Source organism: Herpailurus yagouaroundi, unplaced genomic scaffold (assembly GCF_014898765.1).
Source record: "Herpailurus yagouaroundi ecotype Mexico unplaced genomic scaffold, PumYag 355, whole genome shotgun sequence".
Taxonomy (NCBI): domain Eukaryota; kingdom Metazoa; phylum Chordata; class Mammalia; order Carnivora; family Felidae; genus Herpailurus; species Herpailurus yagouaroundi.
Window position 1 is genome coordinate 3,908,900 of NW_024412572.1, and position 15,298 is coordinate 3,924,197.

The window sequence follows — 15,298 nt, forward strand, 5'->3', positions numbered from 1 at the left end:
CAGGTCCCTGGGCTCACTTTATTTTTTTCAAAGAGGTTTTATTGAAGAAAGTTTAATCAATTTCTTATGTTGTTCAATACAGTTTATTTCTATGAATCCATCTTTAAGTTAACTAACTTTTCTCTCTCATCTTCATTCAATTTAGCCCATCTGACAAGTTTTCATTTAGATTTTATGTTTTTAGTTCTAAAATTATAGCTTCTCTTTGTTGACTTGGTCCTTCCATTTGTTTTAAGAATATCCATATGTTACTTTATTCTCTCTCATGGAAATTTCCCCCTTTGGAAAAGCTCCTGATACTTGGCCTATTTATTTTCCTTTTAACTCTTTCTCAGAGAGTCAGATGCAGAATACACAAAATAAAAATCTGGTTGTTTTTATTTGACAGAAACAGTGCAAGTGGGGGAGGGGCAGAGAGAGAATCCCAAGCAAGCACCACCCTCCCAACACAGAACCCAATTCAGGGCTCGAACCCATGAAGAAGCCGTGTGAGATCATGACCTGAACCGAAACCAAGAGTCAGACGCTTAACCAACTGAGCCACCCAGGTGCCCAAAACTCTGGTTACTTTAGATGAATGGTGATGTACTGTGTTCATATGGTCAGAATTATTTCTTTGGCTAATTTTTCTCATTTCCAGCTTGGAAAGACAGAGGAACATGGGGTTCAGAGATCTGGATATGCATGTTGCTTCTGCTAATTTCTAGCACTGTATTACTGACAAGTCTCACCACCTCTCTGAGCCATGTCTTCATGAGGGTTGAATGGATCTCTGAGTTGCTCTTGTGCTCTAGCATTCTAGGCTCTCTGTTTTGTGGGACATGGAAAGCAACATGTCCGTTTGTCCTCTGGTTATTTCACCCCTGCCCTTGTCGTCTTAGGACAATGGTGGAAGACTGTTTTATGATATTACAGTGAGCTTAAGAACTTTAAAAGTCTGGGGCGCCTGGGTGGTGCACTCGGTTAAGCATCCGACTTCAGCCAGGTCACGATCTCGCGGTCCGTGAGTTCGAGCCCCGAGTCGGGCTCTGGGCTGATGGCTCAGAGCCTGGAGCCTGTTTCCGATTCTGTGTCTCCCTCTCTCTCTGCCCCTCGCCCGTTCATGCTCTGTCTCTCTCTGTCCGAAAAATAAATAAACGTTGAAAAAAAAAAAAAACTTTAAAAGTCTTAGAAAACAAGATCACTCTTGACCAAATACCTACTGGAGGAAGCAAGATTTAGTCTTAGTGGGAGGTCGTACTTTCCATATGATGTACAGGTGGATGCTAACATCTCTTCTTTCCAATTATGGAAGTCTTCTCAGCATCTAATTGGAGCCCCTTCTTCCGAAGTTTTCCAAGTTCTGCCCAGCCTCTTTATTCCAGCCTTGTCAGGCCCTTTCTGGTCTGCCCTGGGATGCTCTGTCCTTACACTACTGCTTTCTTTCCTTTCCACAGCTACTTCAGCTCTCGGCTGCTGCTGTGGACAAAGGACGTAGTGTAGGTGAGGTCCTGCAGTCGGTGCTGCGCTACGAGAAGGAGCGACAGCTGGATGAGGCGGTGGGAAATGTTACACGGCTGCAGCTGCTGGACTGGCTGATGGTGAACCTGTGATCGGCGCCCACCCACTGCTTTCCCTTCTCCCCATCCCTTCTTACTTCCACAGCTCTCCTCTCCATATCCTTACAGAGCCCTATCATACCACTCACATCAAAGACACGTCATCTTATGCTAGTCACTGGATTTTGCAGATTTTCCCGTCCATGCAAGCAAGGACACAAAATTAAAAAGATTACAATGAAAGGACTCCAGGTGTTTGGTTTCCTTGGGATCCAATGGACAATAAGGTCAAGAAATTTCAGGAATTAAAAAATAATCAGATGGATAACAAGAAGAAAACTAGTGCTGGACTGAGAGGCCTGCTAAGGTGTTTCTATGTATCCTGTCTGTGCTACAACTTGCAGATCTCTGGCCTTAAAATGTTCCCTAAGAATAAGACTATTAAGCCATTATAATCATGCAAATCACAAAGTATCTTCTATTCAACCTGAATCATTCTCATTATGATATGGAGGACTTGGCTTCTTCTCCTATCTCTGTAGAACAATGGTCTTCCTCAATTTTATTCATAGTTGGTGTCAAAAAAGGCCCAGAAGACCTGAGTTCTATTGCCACGTCTATACTTTTCTGGCTATAGGACCTGGGACAAGTCACCTGTTAGGACATTTCTCCCACCTAAGGCATTTTCTGTTCTTACCCTCAACTTTCTGTGAAATTTTATATTTTTGATCTTGCTAGAAACTTTCTCCTTTGGTTCCTAATTTCTGTATTAATTCCATCTCTTGGGGGCTCTACTCAATTCTGTCAACCCCTGGAATATTTATCTTTCCTATTTCCTTTTGACCCTCTGCTATTCTCATTCTGTTTCACCTTTCCTGGGTAAAAGGTGTCTCCCTTCATGGAATATGACACAGTGATTAAAAGGAAAACTATAAAGTCAGGTATATTTTCTATGTTGTTTATGAGGTTATGATCTTAAGTTTCTTGTAAAATTGTATCTGTTCTATAATTACAATCATATAAAGATTATGTATTCATGTAGATAAGGACTAGTAAACCAAAAGAACTTGATTAGATTTTGAGGATGCTGGATGAATGAACATATCCTGTTGTTTACTCGACTTCCCTTCCTTTGGGAAATATTCTGTCCCCTACTCCACATTCCAAGAGAGGCATCAGTCACGGTGCTACCACCATCACAGTATAGGCTTGTGACCCAGGCTGGCCAACCACAGGATCCCAATATCTCAGACATAGTGCTTGGTTCAAATCCAAGAATTTCTGAGATTTTCCTGCCAGCACTGCATCTTTTGACTGGATAATGGTGGTTACTTTAACATCTTGGCAGAGCTTGTCTTTAGAATGAAAACCACAAAAAGAAGCAAAACTAATAGGTGATGAGGGAGTCTGAGCCCTATGACCTTGTCTGAACTTTTAGATTCTGCTGTGCCTGAAACTACACTTACTTACACCTCCTGATTCCCCAATTACATAAGCCAATAGATGTCCTTTGTTGCTTAAATTAGTTAATAGCTGAATTCAAACTAATTTTTCATTTTCATTTTCAAATAAGAGTCCTAACAGGTTAGCTGTCTTGTGGGGAAAAGAAAAAAAATTCTTTTATTTAGAGTTCTATTAGTGATACTATACCATTGAATACTTACCCCTCCCCCCCACCCCACACATACATTGTTTTATCTGGTTGAGGGCATAAGAAGGGAGTGTAGGTGCAAGGACATTCTCCCGCATCTCTCATAATAGGAATCATGCTTAACTAGCCATATGAATAAAGTTTTTTTAAAAAAAAAAACCTTTATGCATTAAAAAACAATCTCTGTAATATTGTACAATATAAGTGCTGTCTCTAATAAAAATCCTTGGTGGAAAGGAACAGGACACACCTTCAGCAAAGGTCATACAATAGGTGGTAAAATATTCGTGTTTTTGGATGAGGAGTTTTTACTTTGATGCCCTGGGGAGGTTTTGGACTCCTCTGGTCCAACAAATACCTCTGGCTTTCTGGAAGCTTCTGTTAGCTGAGGCAACTGGACAACTTCAGATGTGTGCTGGAGAATGCCCTGCTGATCACCTGAATTCTGAACCTGCTTAGCGGTGCCACCTTTTATTTTGTCTATGGTCTCTTCTTTGATGGTCACCTCTGCCAAAGGAGAGAGAAGACAGAAGGAACAAGTGTTCAAATGTGAATTATATTCTATTAGACCATAAATCACTTTGGGAAAATCCTGGTAGTAATGATATAAAAACAATTCATTTGTAAAGAGCATTCTCTGTGTCAGGCATTATTCTAAGCACTTTACATTTATTAATTTCTTTGAGCCTTTTCACAACCATAGAGAATAGGCATTATTCTCATTCTCATAAATGAAGAAACTGAGACACAGGGAAGTTAACTAAATTGCCCAAGGGCCTAGACCTGGTAAATGGTAGAACCAGAATTAATCCCAGGCAACCTGACCCCAGGGATGATGTACATAACCATGAGGCTATATTGCATATAAAAGATATCTGCATAATGCCATAATCAGTCTGATAAAAATTCAAAAGCTAATTATAGGCAAGCCAGAGGAGGACACAGTGAAAGAAAAGGAAAGGACAAGAAAAGAATTGAAGACAGAGAAAAATGGAAAATCCTAATGATAACAGGGCAAAAAGGGGGGCAAATCCAGCTAGAAGCAAGACTCCTGAAAGAGGTTATACTCAAAAGTGAGAAATGGCAGGCTCCTGGTGATGTAGTCAGAATAATTATCCAAGGTGGAGGTCAGAGAAATTGACATACAATCCTCCAGAGGTACCCGATCCCTGGACTATAGGAAGAGGACTGACTGTACCTTTTTTGCCCAAGGGATGATGCCCTTGAACCTTTTCCTTCCGAGCCTCAGAGGGGAAACAGAGACTGGGTTTCCTCAGGGTCTGGGGCCTGGACCGTGGTTTGAAATTCCGTGGCTCATGAATCCAAGCATGCTTGAGGGCCTGGTCAGGGGTCATGCGAAGAGAAGGTTCCCATCTATACACCAACAAAGCCCAGCATGGGTTATTGTTTTGCTTCCCTTTCTAATGTTGAAAATATTTAAAAAGACCCTGACAACCTCAATAAGGTATAATAAAAGTAGTTCGTTCTTAACCAATCTAAGCTGCGTTATACCTCAAAGATATCATAGATATCAAAGATATCAAAGATAACAACATATAAAGTACCTGGAAACAACTATGAAAATAATCTTTTTAAGAAATTTGCATGACAAACCAGGGAACATATGAGAGCCCAAATCTTCCAGAGTTCCTGGAAATTCCCTCAAAAGAAATATTATATTATAGAAAATCTTAACTGCTTGGGATTTAGGGTTCGGTAAACTAAGATCAAAACAAAGAGATGCTTAATTTCAATTCCCAAAACTTGGGACTTCAATTATATCACACAGAACATTATAGAATGCTAGAATATTAAGCTTATAAGGAGATTTGGGTATAATCTAGTCAAACTTCCAATGCAGTGACAAGGCATCTGACAGAAACTTCAACACAGAATCATCTTGCTATTCTTTTTTTTTTTTTTAGCTATAATATTCTTGTCTTTATTTTTTTAATATATGAAATTTATTGTCAAATTGGTTTCCATACAACACCCAGTGCTCATCCCAAAAGATGCCATCTTCAATGCCCTCACCTACCCTCCCCTCCCTCCCACCCCCCATCAACCCTCAGTTTGTTCTCAGTTTTTAAGAGTCTCTTATGCTTTGGCTCTCTCCCACTCTAACCTCTTTTTTTTTTCCTTCCCCTCCCCCATGGGTTTCTGTTAAGTTTCTCAGGATCCACATAAGAGTGAACACATATGGTATCTGTCTTTCTCTGTATGGCTTATTTCACTTAGCATCACACTCTCCAGTTCCATCCACATTGCTACAAAAGGCCATATTTCATTCTTTCTCATTGCCACGTAGTATTCCATTGTGTATATAAACCACAATTTCTTTATCCATTCATCAGTTGATGGACATTTAGGCTCTTTCCATAATTTGGCTATTGTTGAGAGTGCTGCTATAAACATTGGGGTACAAGTGCCCCTATGCATCAGTACTCCTGTATCCCTTGGGTAGATTCCTAGCAGTGCTACTGCTGGGTCATAGGGTAGGTCTATTTTTAATTTTCTGAGGAACCTCCACACTGTTTTCCAGAGTGGCTGCACCAGTTTGCATTCCCACCAACAGTGCAAGAGGGTTCCTGTTTCTCCACATCCTCTCCAGCATCTATAGTCTCCTGATTTGTTCATTTTGGCCACTCTGACTGGTGTGAGGTGATGTCTGAGTGTGGTTTTGATTTGTATTTCCCTGATGAGGAGTGACGTTGAGCATCTTTTCATGAGCCTGTTGGCCATCTGGATGCCTTCTTTAGAGAAGTGTCTATTCATGTTTTCTGCCCATTTCTTCACTGGATTATTTTTCGGGTGTGGAGTTTGATAAGCTCTTTATAGATTTTGGATACTAGCCCTTTGTCTGATATGTCATTTGCAAATATCTTTTCCCATTCCGTTGGTTGCCTTTTAGTTTTGTTGATTGTTTCCTTTGCAGTGCAGAAGCTTTTTATCTTCATGAGGTCCCAATAGTTCATTTTTGCTTTTAATTCCCTTGCCTTTGGGGATGTGTCAAGTAAGAAATTGCTGTGGCTGAAGTCAGAGAGGTCTTTTCCTGCTTTCTCCTCTAGGGTTTTGATGGTTTCCTGTCTCACATTCAGGTCCTTTATCCATTTTGAGTTTATTTTTGTGAATGGTGTAAGAAAGTGGTCTAGTTTCATTCTTCTGCATGTTGCTGTCCAGTTTTCCCAGCACCATATGCTAAAAAGACTGTCTTTTTTCCATTGGATATTCTTTCCTGCTTTGTCAAAGATTAGTTGGCCATACGTTTGTGGGTCTAGTTCTGGGGTTTCTATTCTATTCCATTGGTCTATGTGTCTGTTTTTGTGCCAATACCATGCTGTCTTGATGATTACAGCTTTGTAGTAGAGGCTAAAGTCTCTACTTTACCTCCTGCCTCCTGCTTTGGCCTTCTTCTTCAAAATTACTTTGGCTATTCAAGGCCTTTTGTGGTTCCATGTGAATTTTAGGATTGCTTGTTCTAGCTTCAAGAAGAATGCTGGTGCAATTTTGATTGGGATTGCATTGAATGTGTAGATAGCTTTGGGTAGTATTGACATTTTAACAATATTTATTCTTCCAACCCATGAGCACGGAATGTTTTTTCCACTTCTTTACATCTTCAATTTCCTTCATAAGCTTTCTATAGTTTTCAGCATACACATCTTTGGTTAGATTTATTCCTAGGTATTTTATGCTCTTGATGCAATTGTGAATGGGATCAATTTCTTTATTTGTCTTTGTTTCTTCATTATTAGTGTATAAGAATGCAACTGATTTCTGTACATTGATTTTGTATCCTGCAACTTTGCTGAATTCATGTATCAGTTCTAGCAGACTTTTGGTGGAGTCTATCAGATTTTCCATGTATAATATCATGTCATCTGCAAAAAGTGAAAGCTTGACTTCATCTTTGCCAATTTTGATGCCTTTGATTTCCTTTTGTTGTCTGATTGCTGATGCTAGAACTTCCAACACTATGTTAAACAACAGTGATGAGAGTGGACATCCCTGTCTTGTTCCTGATCTTAGGGAAAAAGCTCTCAGTTTTTTACCAGTGAGGATGATGTTAGCTGTGGGCTTTTCATAAATGGCTTTGATGATCTTTAAGTATGTTCCTTCTATCCCGACTTTCTCAAGGGTTTTTATTAAGAAAGGATACTGAATTTTGTCAAATGCTTTTTTTGCATCAATTGACAGGATCATATGGTTCTTCTCTTTTCTTTTATTAATGTGATGTATCACGTTGATTGATTTGTGAATGTTGAACCAGCCCTGCATCCCAGGAATGAATCCCACTTGATCATGGTGAATAATTCTTTTTATATGCTGTTGAATTCGATTTGCTAGTATCTTATTGAGAATTTTTGCATCCATATTCATCAGGGATATTGGCCTGTAGTTCTCTTTTTTTACTGGGTCTCTGTCTGGTTTAGGGATCAAAATAATACTGCCTTCATAGAATGAGTCTGGAAGTTTTCCTTCCCTTTCTATTGTTTGGAATAGCTTGAGAAGGATAGGTATTATCTCTGCTTTAAACATCTGGTAGAACTCTCCTGGGAAGCCATCTGGTCCTGGACTCTTATTTGTTTGGATATTTTTGATAACTGATTCAATTTATTCGCTGGTTATGGGTTCATCTTGCTATTCTTGAGTATTTTTAGTGACAAGGCACTTACTCACATAATTAGCTATTCCAGTATTGATAAAACTAATTCTTTAAAAATTCTTCATTTTAATTGAGCCTAAATTTACACTTCCCAGGAACTTGCACACTAATAACAGACCCAGGTTCTAATTCTACCTACTAACATTACAGTAGTCCCCCCCTTCTCCATAGGGTAATACATTCCACCCCCAATGGATGCGTGAAACTGGACAGCACAAACATCTGTATATACTATGTGTTTTCTTATATACATACCTATGATAAAACTTAATTTATAAATTAGGCACAGTAAGAGATTCACAACAATAACTAATAATAAAATAGATTAAGTATAATAATATACTATAAGAAAAATTATGTGAATGTGGTCTCTTCCTCTCAAAACATCTTCTAGTGTCATACTCACCCTTCTTATGATGTGAGATGATAAAATGCATATGTGATGGGATTAAGTGAGGTGAATGACACAGGCAGTGTGATGTAGTGCTAGGCTACCAATGACCTTCTGACGAGATGTCAGAAGGAGGATCATCTGCTTCTGGACCACGGTAGACTGTGAGTAACTGAAACCACGGAAAGTGAAACCGCGGGTTAGGGGGGGCCACTGTATAGAGAATGGGACAACCCACCTGTATTTTATGGTACAATCCTCCAACTATCCAAAAACACTTACATTGCTACTAAGTGTTGCTCATATGATATGGTTGCCACCTTCCTGCACAGGAGATTCCAGCTATTGTCTTACTGGTGTCCACCATGCTGGGGATAGCTTTTAACTGCAGGTAGATGGCATTAATATTGTAGACTCATCAAGCTCATAAACAACTCAATCTCCCAGTTCTTTTTCAAATGAACTGCTGTTAAGCTACAACTCCCCACAGGACTTTACATTTACCTCTCTTAAATTTGACTCAAAACTTCTAGTCTCTCATTCCAAAAATTTGCTAATTAGTAAAAAGAAGAAGAAGAAGGGAAAGAAAAAGGAATGCTCAGATAATGGGCCCATTAGAGTGACTGCTTCTTGCAAGTTGTGAACAGCCAGCCCTTTGCTCTAAAAAAGAAAATAATTTTTCTTGGTTCTGAGCTGTGTTCTGGATGGCTGGGGTTTATGGATAATTCACCTCAGTCTCAGTAGTGAGTTTTTGTCATTTGTTAAATCACATTCATTTTATAGCCTCAGCAAGAAGCTGGCAGTGGGTGGTGACATGGAGATAATGATGGAGTACAGGATCCTTCTCTATCTCCATTCTACAGATGAGTAGCATGACCCCCAACCTTCAGAAGTACTTGACGGCTTATCCACTGAGCTAGTGCACAAATGCCAGAAGAGTATTTTGCTAAAACTACTCCATCCCACTGGAAGAATGAGAGGCCATAAACCTATGGTCTCTAAAAATGCTAAACACTTATAGGACTGATATAACTAGAAGGCACCTTAGGAATACCCGTATTATACAGAAAAGGAAACTGAAGCCCACAGAGAGACAATGACTTATCAAATATCATGCAGCTAATCTATTTGCCATTCAGTGGAAACACACTTGCAAAACTTCTTTTAAAATAATGACAAGAGCTAACATGTTCTAAACACCTTCTAAATTAGGCACTGCTCTGAGTGCTTTTTTTACTGGTCTTTTTTTCACTGTGACTTGACTGAAGTACAGAACCTAATTTCTCAGAGTCAAAATAAGCATATAAGCTTTTTTGTAAAAGCTGTACAAAACAAATGGTTTATAGATAACCCCTTCCCTATTTCCTCAATACAAAGAGGATTTAGGCTTTATTTCCTAGGGAACTAGGGAGGGAACCAGAGACATACACTGGGTATGTATGTAAACAGTTACAACATAGAGGAAGTTGACTTCAGTTCATGAAGCAAAAGCTATTCAGAACTTGCCTACACCTTGCTGCCTGGCAGTTTGAGGCCAAGAAGGCAAGTTCTACCCACACACTGTAATCCAGGGCAAGTCACTGTTTGAGCCTCAGACTCCACATCTCAAAATTAAGCAAATCATCCACTTGCTAATCACACAGGAAGGGAAGAGAGCAGTCTGATGAGGGAAAGCATTATATAGACTTCAAGCTCTATGGTCAGTATTTACTATTATTTTTATAACTGTGTCCCAGTCCCAGACTTTCACCAGCAAATGAGTGGGAAAGTACAGTGTTTAAGAGGACACCTAGAGGCAAAGACACCATGACAAACTCACACCAAACATCTTCTGAGAAAGTCCAGGAAGCTGGCATCGTAGGTTTTCAGCACCATCGTGAGATCCTTGGAATCTGGGTATCTTTTTCTCCCCCTGTTGTTGGTCATATTTTTAGGAAAACCTTTGGAATCTTTGGAGATACAACATTCTGTGTTTAGTTCCAGGTGTTAATATCCATTGGTCACATCACAGCTTTTTACTCAACCATGCTGCTTCTTGGAATGGTCTTTGCAGCTCTATCTCAGTCCTATACCATACCCCTCCCATACACACGAACATGCCCTCAGTCTCAGTCAGACAGAAAGAACCACATGTAGATTATCCAGTGAATGCAATTAACCTTTACAAACAATACTCCCTACTATCCAGTATGTTCTGAGCCTCCTTCCTGCCTCCTCCTCCCCAAATCAAATGACTTAAATGGTTTAACATTAACCAAGGTAAAATAATAATGATAATGATAATACAATAATAATAAATCTAAAGTGACAAAAACATCAGCTCTGAACAGAAAAAGATGTTGTCTATTCTTGGATTTTCTATGCCCTCTCTCCTTTCTCACTAGCCCAATAAAATGAGAATTTGGGATATGCCTAAAGTATAACAAGAAAGTTATTGTAGGAGAATCATCTGCTTTCAGAACTCATTTACAAGCCACACAAGCAAATAAATCGCATTACTTTCTATAGTCACATCAAAATTTTGTCCATAAATTGGAATCACCAAACTTGGTTTGTTGCTTAAGACACAGTCTGGAAGTCTCTTTTCTTCAGTCATTTTTCACTGATTAAAACCCTTACCAAAGGTATTTGTCATGCCTGAAAAGAAGCCCTGAAGACATCTCCAGAGGTTTCCCTAAAATGCTCTGTGCAGTGCTTTGAAGGTGAGGCCACTCATCTGGATATCTATACTCTGGTGTGCATGTTCAGAAAAGACCACTTTTGCTCATACCTTGTAAATCTGCATAAGGATGGACATGAACAGATACATACACTTTGCATACTAAACTGAACTCTCACAAAAACTCAGTGGGGTTCACATGATGGGCATTCTGGAAGGTGTATAGTGAAGCCCTTCTATTACTTTTGTAATCAATACAATTTGTGGGTCCTCAAAAAGAACATCTGCTCATACTGAATTCCTAGAAGAAACCACAAATGTGTATATACACATACATGGGCATGTGTATCTACAGACATAAAAATAAATTGGGGACATTGCACAGGGTATATAGGTCTTGTGAACTCATATAAACCCCATTTCCTTTGTTCAAACCCCATTTCCTTTTTTACTGTGGCACTAGTACTCCCATTTGATCTTATATTTCTCTTTTTACAAATGACCGAAGAATCAGGCTCACAGGCTTATAAAAATAACAGCTCATGAAGTTGTCAGTATGTAATTGTTTTTCTTGTTCAAGTTTTTCTCATTGCTCTGACACTCCCCAATATTTAATTATTATCTCCATCTCCTTTTTGCAGCCTGGAGCATCTAAGTAGCTTACTACCCTTGAGGCAACATCACTTTCTGCTAATCAAACATATAAACTACAAGTTGCTGGGGTTTGAGGAGCTTTTGGCAGCCCAAATATGGGCAAGGGAGAGCCAAGAATTGAGGTGAACATATTGTTTCTCCAACTTACTTTATCATAAGAATCACAAAGAGCTGTTGTTAGAAACTGACTCTTGAGTTCCACCTCAAATCTGCTATATCATAGGTTATATCGGAAGATAATGGGAATTAGCATTTTTGCCAAGTTCCTAACTGATTCTTTTCTTTTTTAAGTTTATTTTTAGGGTGTAAGGGGACACAGAGAGAGAGGGAAGAGAGAATCCCAAGCAGACCCCATGCTGTCAGCACAGTGCCCCATGTGGGGCTCAATCTCATGAACCATGAGATCATGATCTGAGCAGAAATCAAGAGTCAGATGCTCAACGGACTGAGCCACCCAGGCTCTCCTCTCCAGCTCTGATTCTTATAATCAGATAAAGTTCGGGAAACACTGAAGAGGATGCAGCTCCCAATAAAGCCTTTTCTTATGCAGGAAGTGAAGATCTGTGGATGTTGCCACCAAAAACACATCATTATTTTAAAGCCTCAATGCTGATGGTAAAAATCAGTACTCTATGAACCAGACACTCTTACCATGCCTTATATTACTTTCCTTTTAGTGCCCCCCACTATAATTTTGACTTCAGGGAACACCACTATCCCTACTTTTCTTTCCCTAAATACTTTGAAATCCAAAAGGCTGAATTAAATATGGTGGATAGGAAAAATATATTTGGGGTTAAAAGACCAATTCCATTGCTCTATGTATAAGTTATACAAACAAGCCAGCCAGATCTTCCTACCTAGCCATCAGACTGCTCTAGAAGAAGTGTTAGTGCATGGGCACTGTTCTAAAGCAACCAGGACACTGATCATGCCCAAAGGGAAGGTCTTCAAAGCTCTGACTACAAGGTGACATCTCAACGATTTAACCATTGGAGTGGCATGGGACTGACCGATCAGAAAGGATGACATCTTTGGCACTGAAACAAGATCATGAGGTCTGCTTGCCAGGCCTTAAAATGTTAGTTTCTGGATCACAGAGTCCAATGAGTCCTGGAAAAGAGGCCAGGGAGCCTGCAGCTGTGGCAGTGGTTTTTTACCAAATTGTTCAGATGGAGGCTACATTTTAACCCCCCACATGATTGAACCAGTGTATATGACTCATCACTAACATGACTAAAACATTTTAGTCCAGAAGGATCCCCCATTAGGGTATCTTTAACTCTTTTGTTGATGGGGCAAGTTAAAGAAAGTAGAGGATTCCCCCCCAAATTTTGGGGGGCCCTCTTGGGTGGAAATAAGATGTGAGATGGCTAAGAGTGATGGAGATTCCACAGCCAATATAAGCCTGTAAATTGACCTGACAAGAATGGCTCATCAGAAATGTCATTCCAGATGGCGCAGAGCCCCTAATTGTGGAGTCCCTTTTCCCTCACATCTGGCTTCGTTCCATGTGGCTGAACTTCCATTTCACTATGGCTTTTTTTTTTTTTTCATAAGAATCCCTTAGGTTCTTGTGATTCTTTAAAAGGATTTTAGATATGGGACTGAGTTCATCTTTGTGGTACATAGTGCCCTGGAAACCCTGCCTCAGTTGGACCTGAGGTAGATCATTGATCTACCTGTCCACATTGTACAGCACCAATCAAATAGAAAGGCAGAGGGTCAGAAAATCCAGAGCCTGGAAACAGCATGGGGCCATCGATGAGGCTTAATTCCAACAATTAGGCAGATGTCCTCCACATAACTGGCAAGCCACAACATACCTACAGCCAAACTGTTCTGACAACCTTTATTTACCCATTTCATAGCCAAGTTTCAATGATCTTGGCATAGTAAAGATATGGGGATTTAAGAGAATTTCAGCAGGAAAGAAATGCTCCATTATTTATATAACAAAGAAATTTCCCACTCTTCTGGAAAAGAAGCTTCTGCTCTTTGATTTCCCTGAACAGTACATAGTGTGAAAGGGGAAACTGCTTGCAGACATAAGGAGAATTTACAGGAGATGACATAATTATAATATTTCAAGTTTTCAAGATCTGCTGATAGATTTTCTGAACAGGAACCTGGTTATTTTTATGCCAAGACCTCCTTTGCAATGTGACTGCCCCATCCTATCTCCATCATGCTTTCTGGTACCACTTCTCAGCATCTTTTTACTTTTCTAACAGAAACTCCCAATCACAGCTTGCCCTTTGGGATGGAGCCATGGGAAGAGAACTAAATGGGGTTTAGAGTATGGAAGATATCTTCAAGGTCTGTAAAAGCTCATCATCACAATGGGAGAAAGAGATTTAGACCTGGGGACTTACCAAAAAATGTCTGTCTCCTGGAGGCTGTCTGAATGAAGTGGGTTGGCGGCAGGCCCAGCACCTTCAACAAATACAATGCAGTGGGTTCACTCTTGTGGACTCACACATTAGAGCTGGTGGGACTTTGGCCAAACTTTGCTTCTACAGACAAGGACCCGAGGATATTAAGTGATAACCTCAAGTCAGTGGCAAAAAGGCCCAGAGCATGGATCTTCTGACTCCTAATTTAGGGCTGTTTCAGTATCCTGAGGATCAATATTAGCCATGTTATTCTAAATAAGCATTAGCACCAACTAGAGGTAGGCCACTCTAGATGGCAGCCAGATCTCATTGTCAGAATAAATAAACCAGTGTACATGCTAGCCACCCTTGAATTAAGGAATGACCTCCCTGGGAAGGGAGGAGGAGAAAAGGAGGTAGAAATCACCAGATGGGCATCAGTCTACTATTTGACAAAATATCTTCTTGAAAAGAAAAGTGTAAACGTTATTATTACCTAAATTATTTTTTAATGTTTATTAATTTTGAAAGAGAGAGAGATAGAGAACGACCAGGAGAGGGGCAGAGACAGAGGGAGAGAGAGAGAGTCCCAAGCAGGCTCCACACTGTCAGCACAGACACCAATGTAGGGCTTGAACTCACAAACTATGAGATCATGACTTGAGCCGAAATCAAGAGTCGAACACTTAACTGACTGAGCCATCCAAGTGCCCCAATTACCTAAATTATTTTAATACTTATTATTTTCAATCATGAACTGAAACTATGTTTACTAATTCTCAGTGTGTGTGTATCCCTCTGAGCACCTATAACTTTGAGGCAATCTAGAAAATAGAATTTTTGGATTAATGGGTGGACAGACAGATAATTAAATAGAGTAACATAAATATATACATGGAGAGAGAAAGAGAGAGAGAGAGAGAGAGAGAGAGAGAGAGAGAGAGAGAGAACAGAGACAGAAAAAACAAACAGGGAAATTAGATAGATCTTTGTTCACAGTCAAAATATCTTTGTTTACTGATATAATAGTAAAATGTGAAATTTCCATTTTTTAGGGTTATTTTCTCCTGTTTTATCTTCCATAACAAGAATACTTTAAGAAAAATATATGATAAATAATATACAATGAGCCTTAGTAAAGCCTTCTTATTGGAAGATATTCTTCCCAGAAAGTTAGGATAATGAATGACTAATGACTGAACAATATATAGATTTGGATAGGTGTCATCTTTGGTTTTTAGATTCTTCCGAGCATATTTGAAAGGCTGATATAACAGTTTAATTTTAAAATGTCACTATTCTAGCTGAAAGAGAAATTAAGAAAACAGTTGCAATTACAATTGCACCAAAAATAATAAAATACC

At 39.5% G+C, this 15,298-nt stretch overlaps 2 protein-coding genes across 12 annotated transcripts in view; one reads left to right on the forward strand and one right to left on the reverse strand.

The window, feature by feature from the left end:
* Positions 1-1,785, forward strand: part of AKAP3 (A-kinase anchoring protein 3) — a 49,907-nt gene extending 48,122 nt beyond the window's left edge. For all 6 annotated transcript variants that reach the window (XM_040462782.1, XM_040462781.1, XM_040462786.1 and 3 more), the window contains one exon: positions 1,437-1,785. In XM_040462782.1, the coding sequence (XP_040318716.1) occupies positions 1,437-1,592 (156 nt within the window). In that variant the 3' untranslated portion in view covers positions 1,593-1,785. The remainder of the gene's footprint in view (positions 1-1,436) is intronic.
* Positions 1,786-3,375: 1,590 nt separating this feature from the next.
* DYRK4 (dual specificity tyrosine phosphorylation regulated kinase 4) overlaps positions 3,376-15,298 on the reverse strand; it is a 49,953-nt gene continuing 38,030 nt past the window's right edge. For 5 of the 6 annotated variants that reach the window (XM_040462791.1, XM_040462790.1, XM_040462787.1 and 2 more), the window contains 4 exons: positions 13,935-13,995; positions 10,066-10,195; positions 4,388-4,563; positions 3,376-3,696 (listed from right to left, as the gene is read on the reverse strand). In XM_040462791.1, the coding sequence (XP_040318725.1) occupies positions 3,452-3,696; positions 4,388-4,563; positions 10,066-10,195; positions 13,935-13,995 (612 nt within the window). In that variant the 3' untranslated portion in view covers positions 3,376-3,451. Of the gene's footprint in view, positions 3,697-4,387; positions 4,564-8,261; positions 8,419-10,065; positions 10,196-13,934; positions 13,996-15,298 lie in introns of those variants that run through there. The other variant, XM_040462792.1, reaches the window with a different exon arrangement.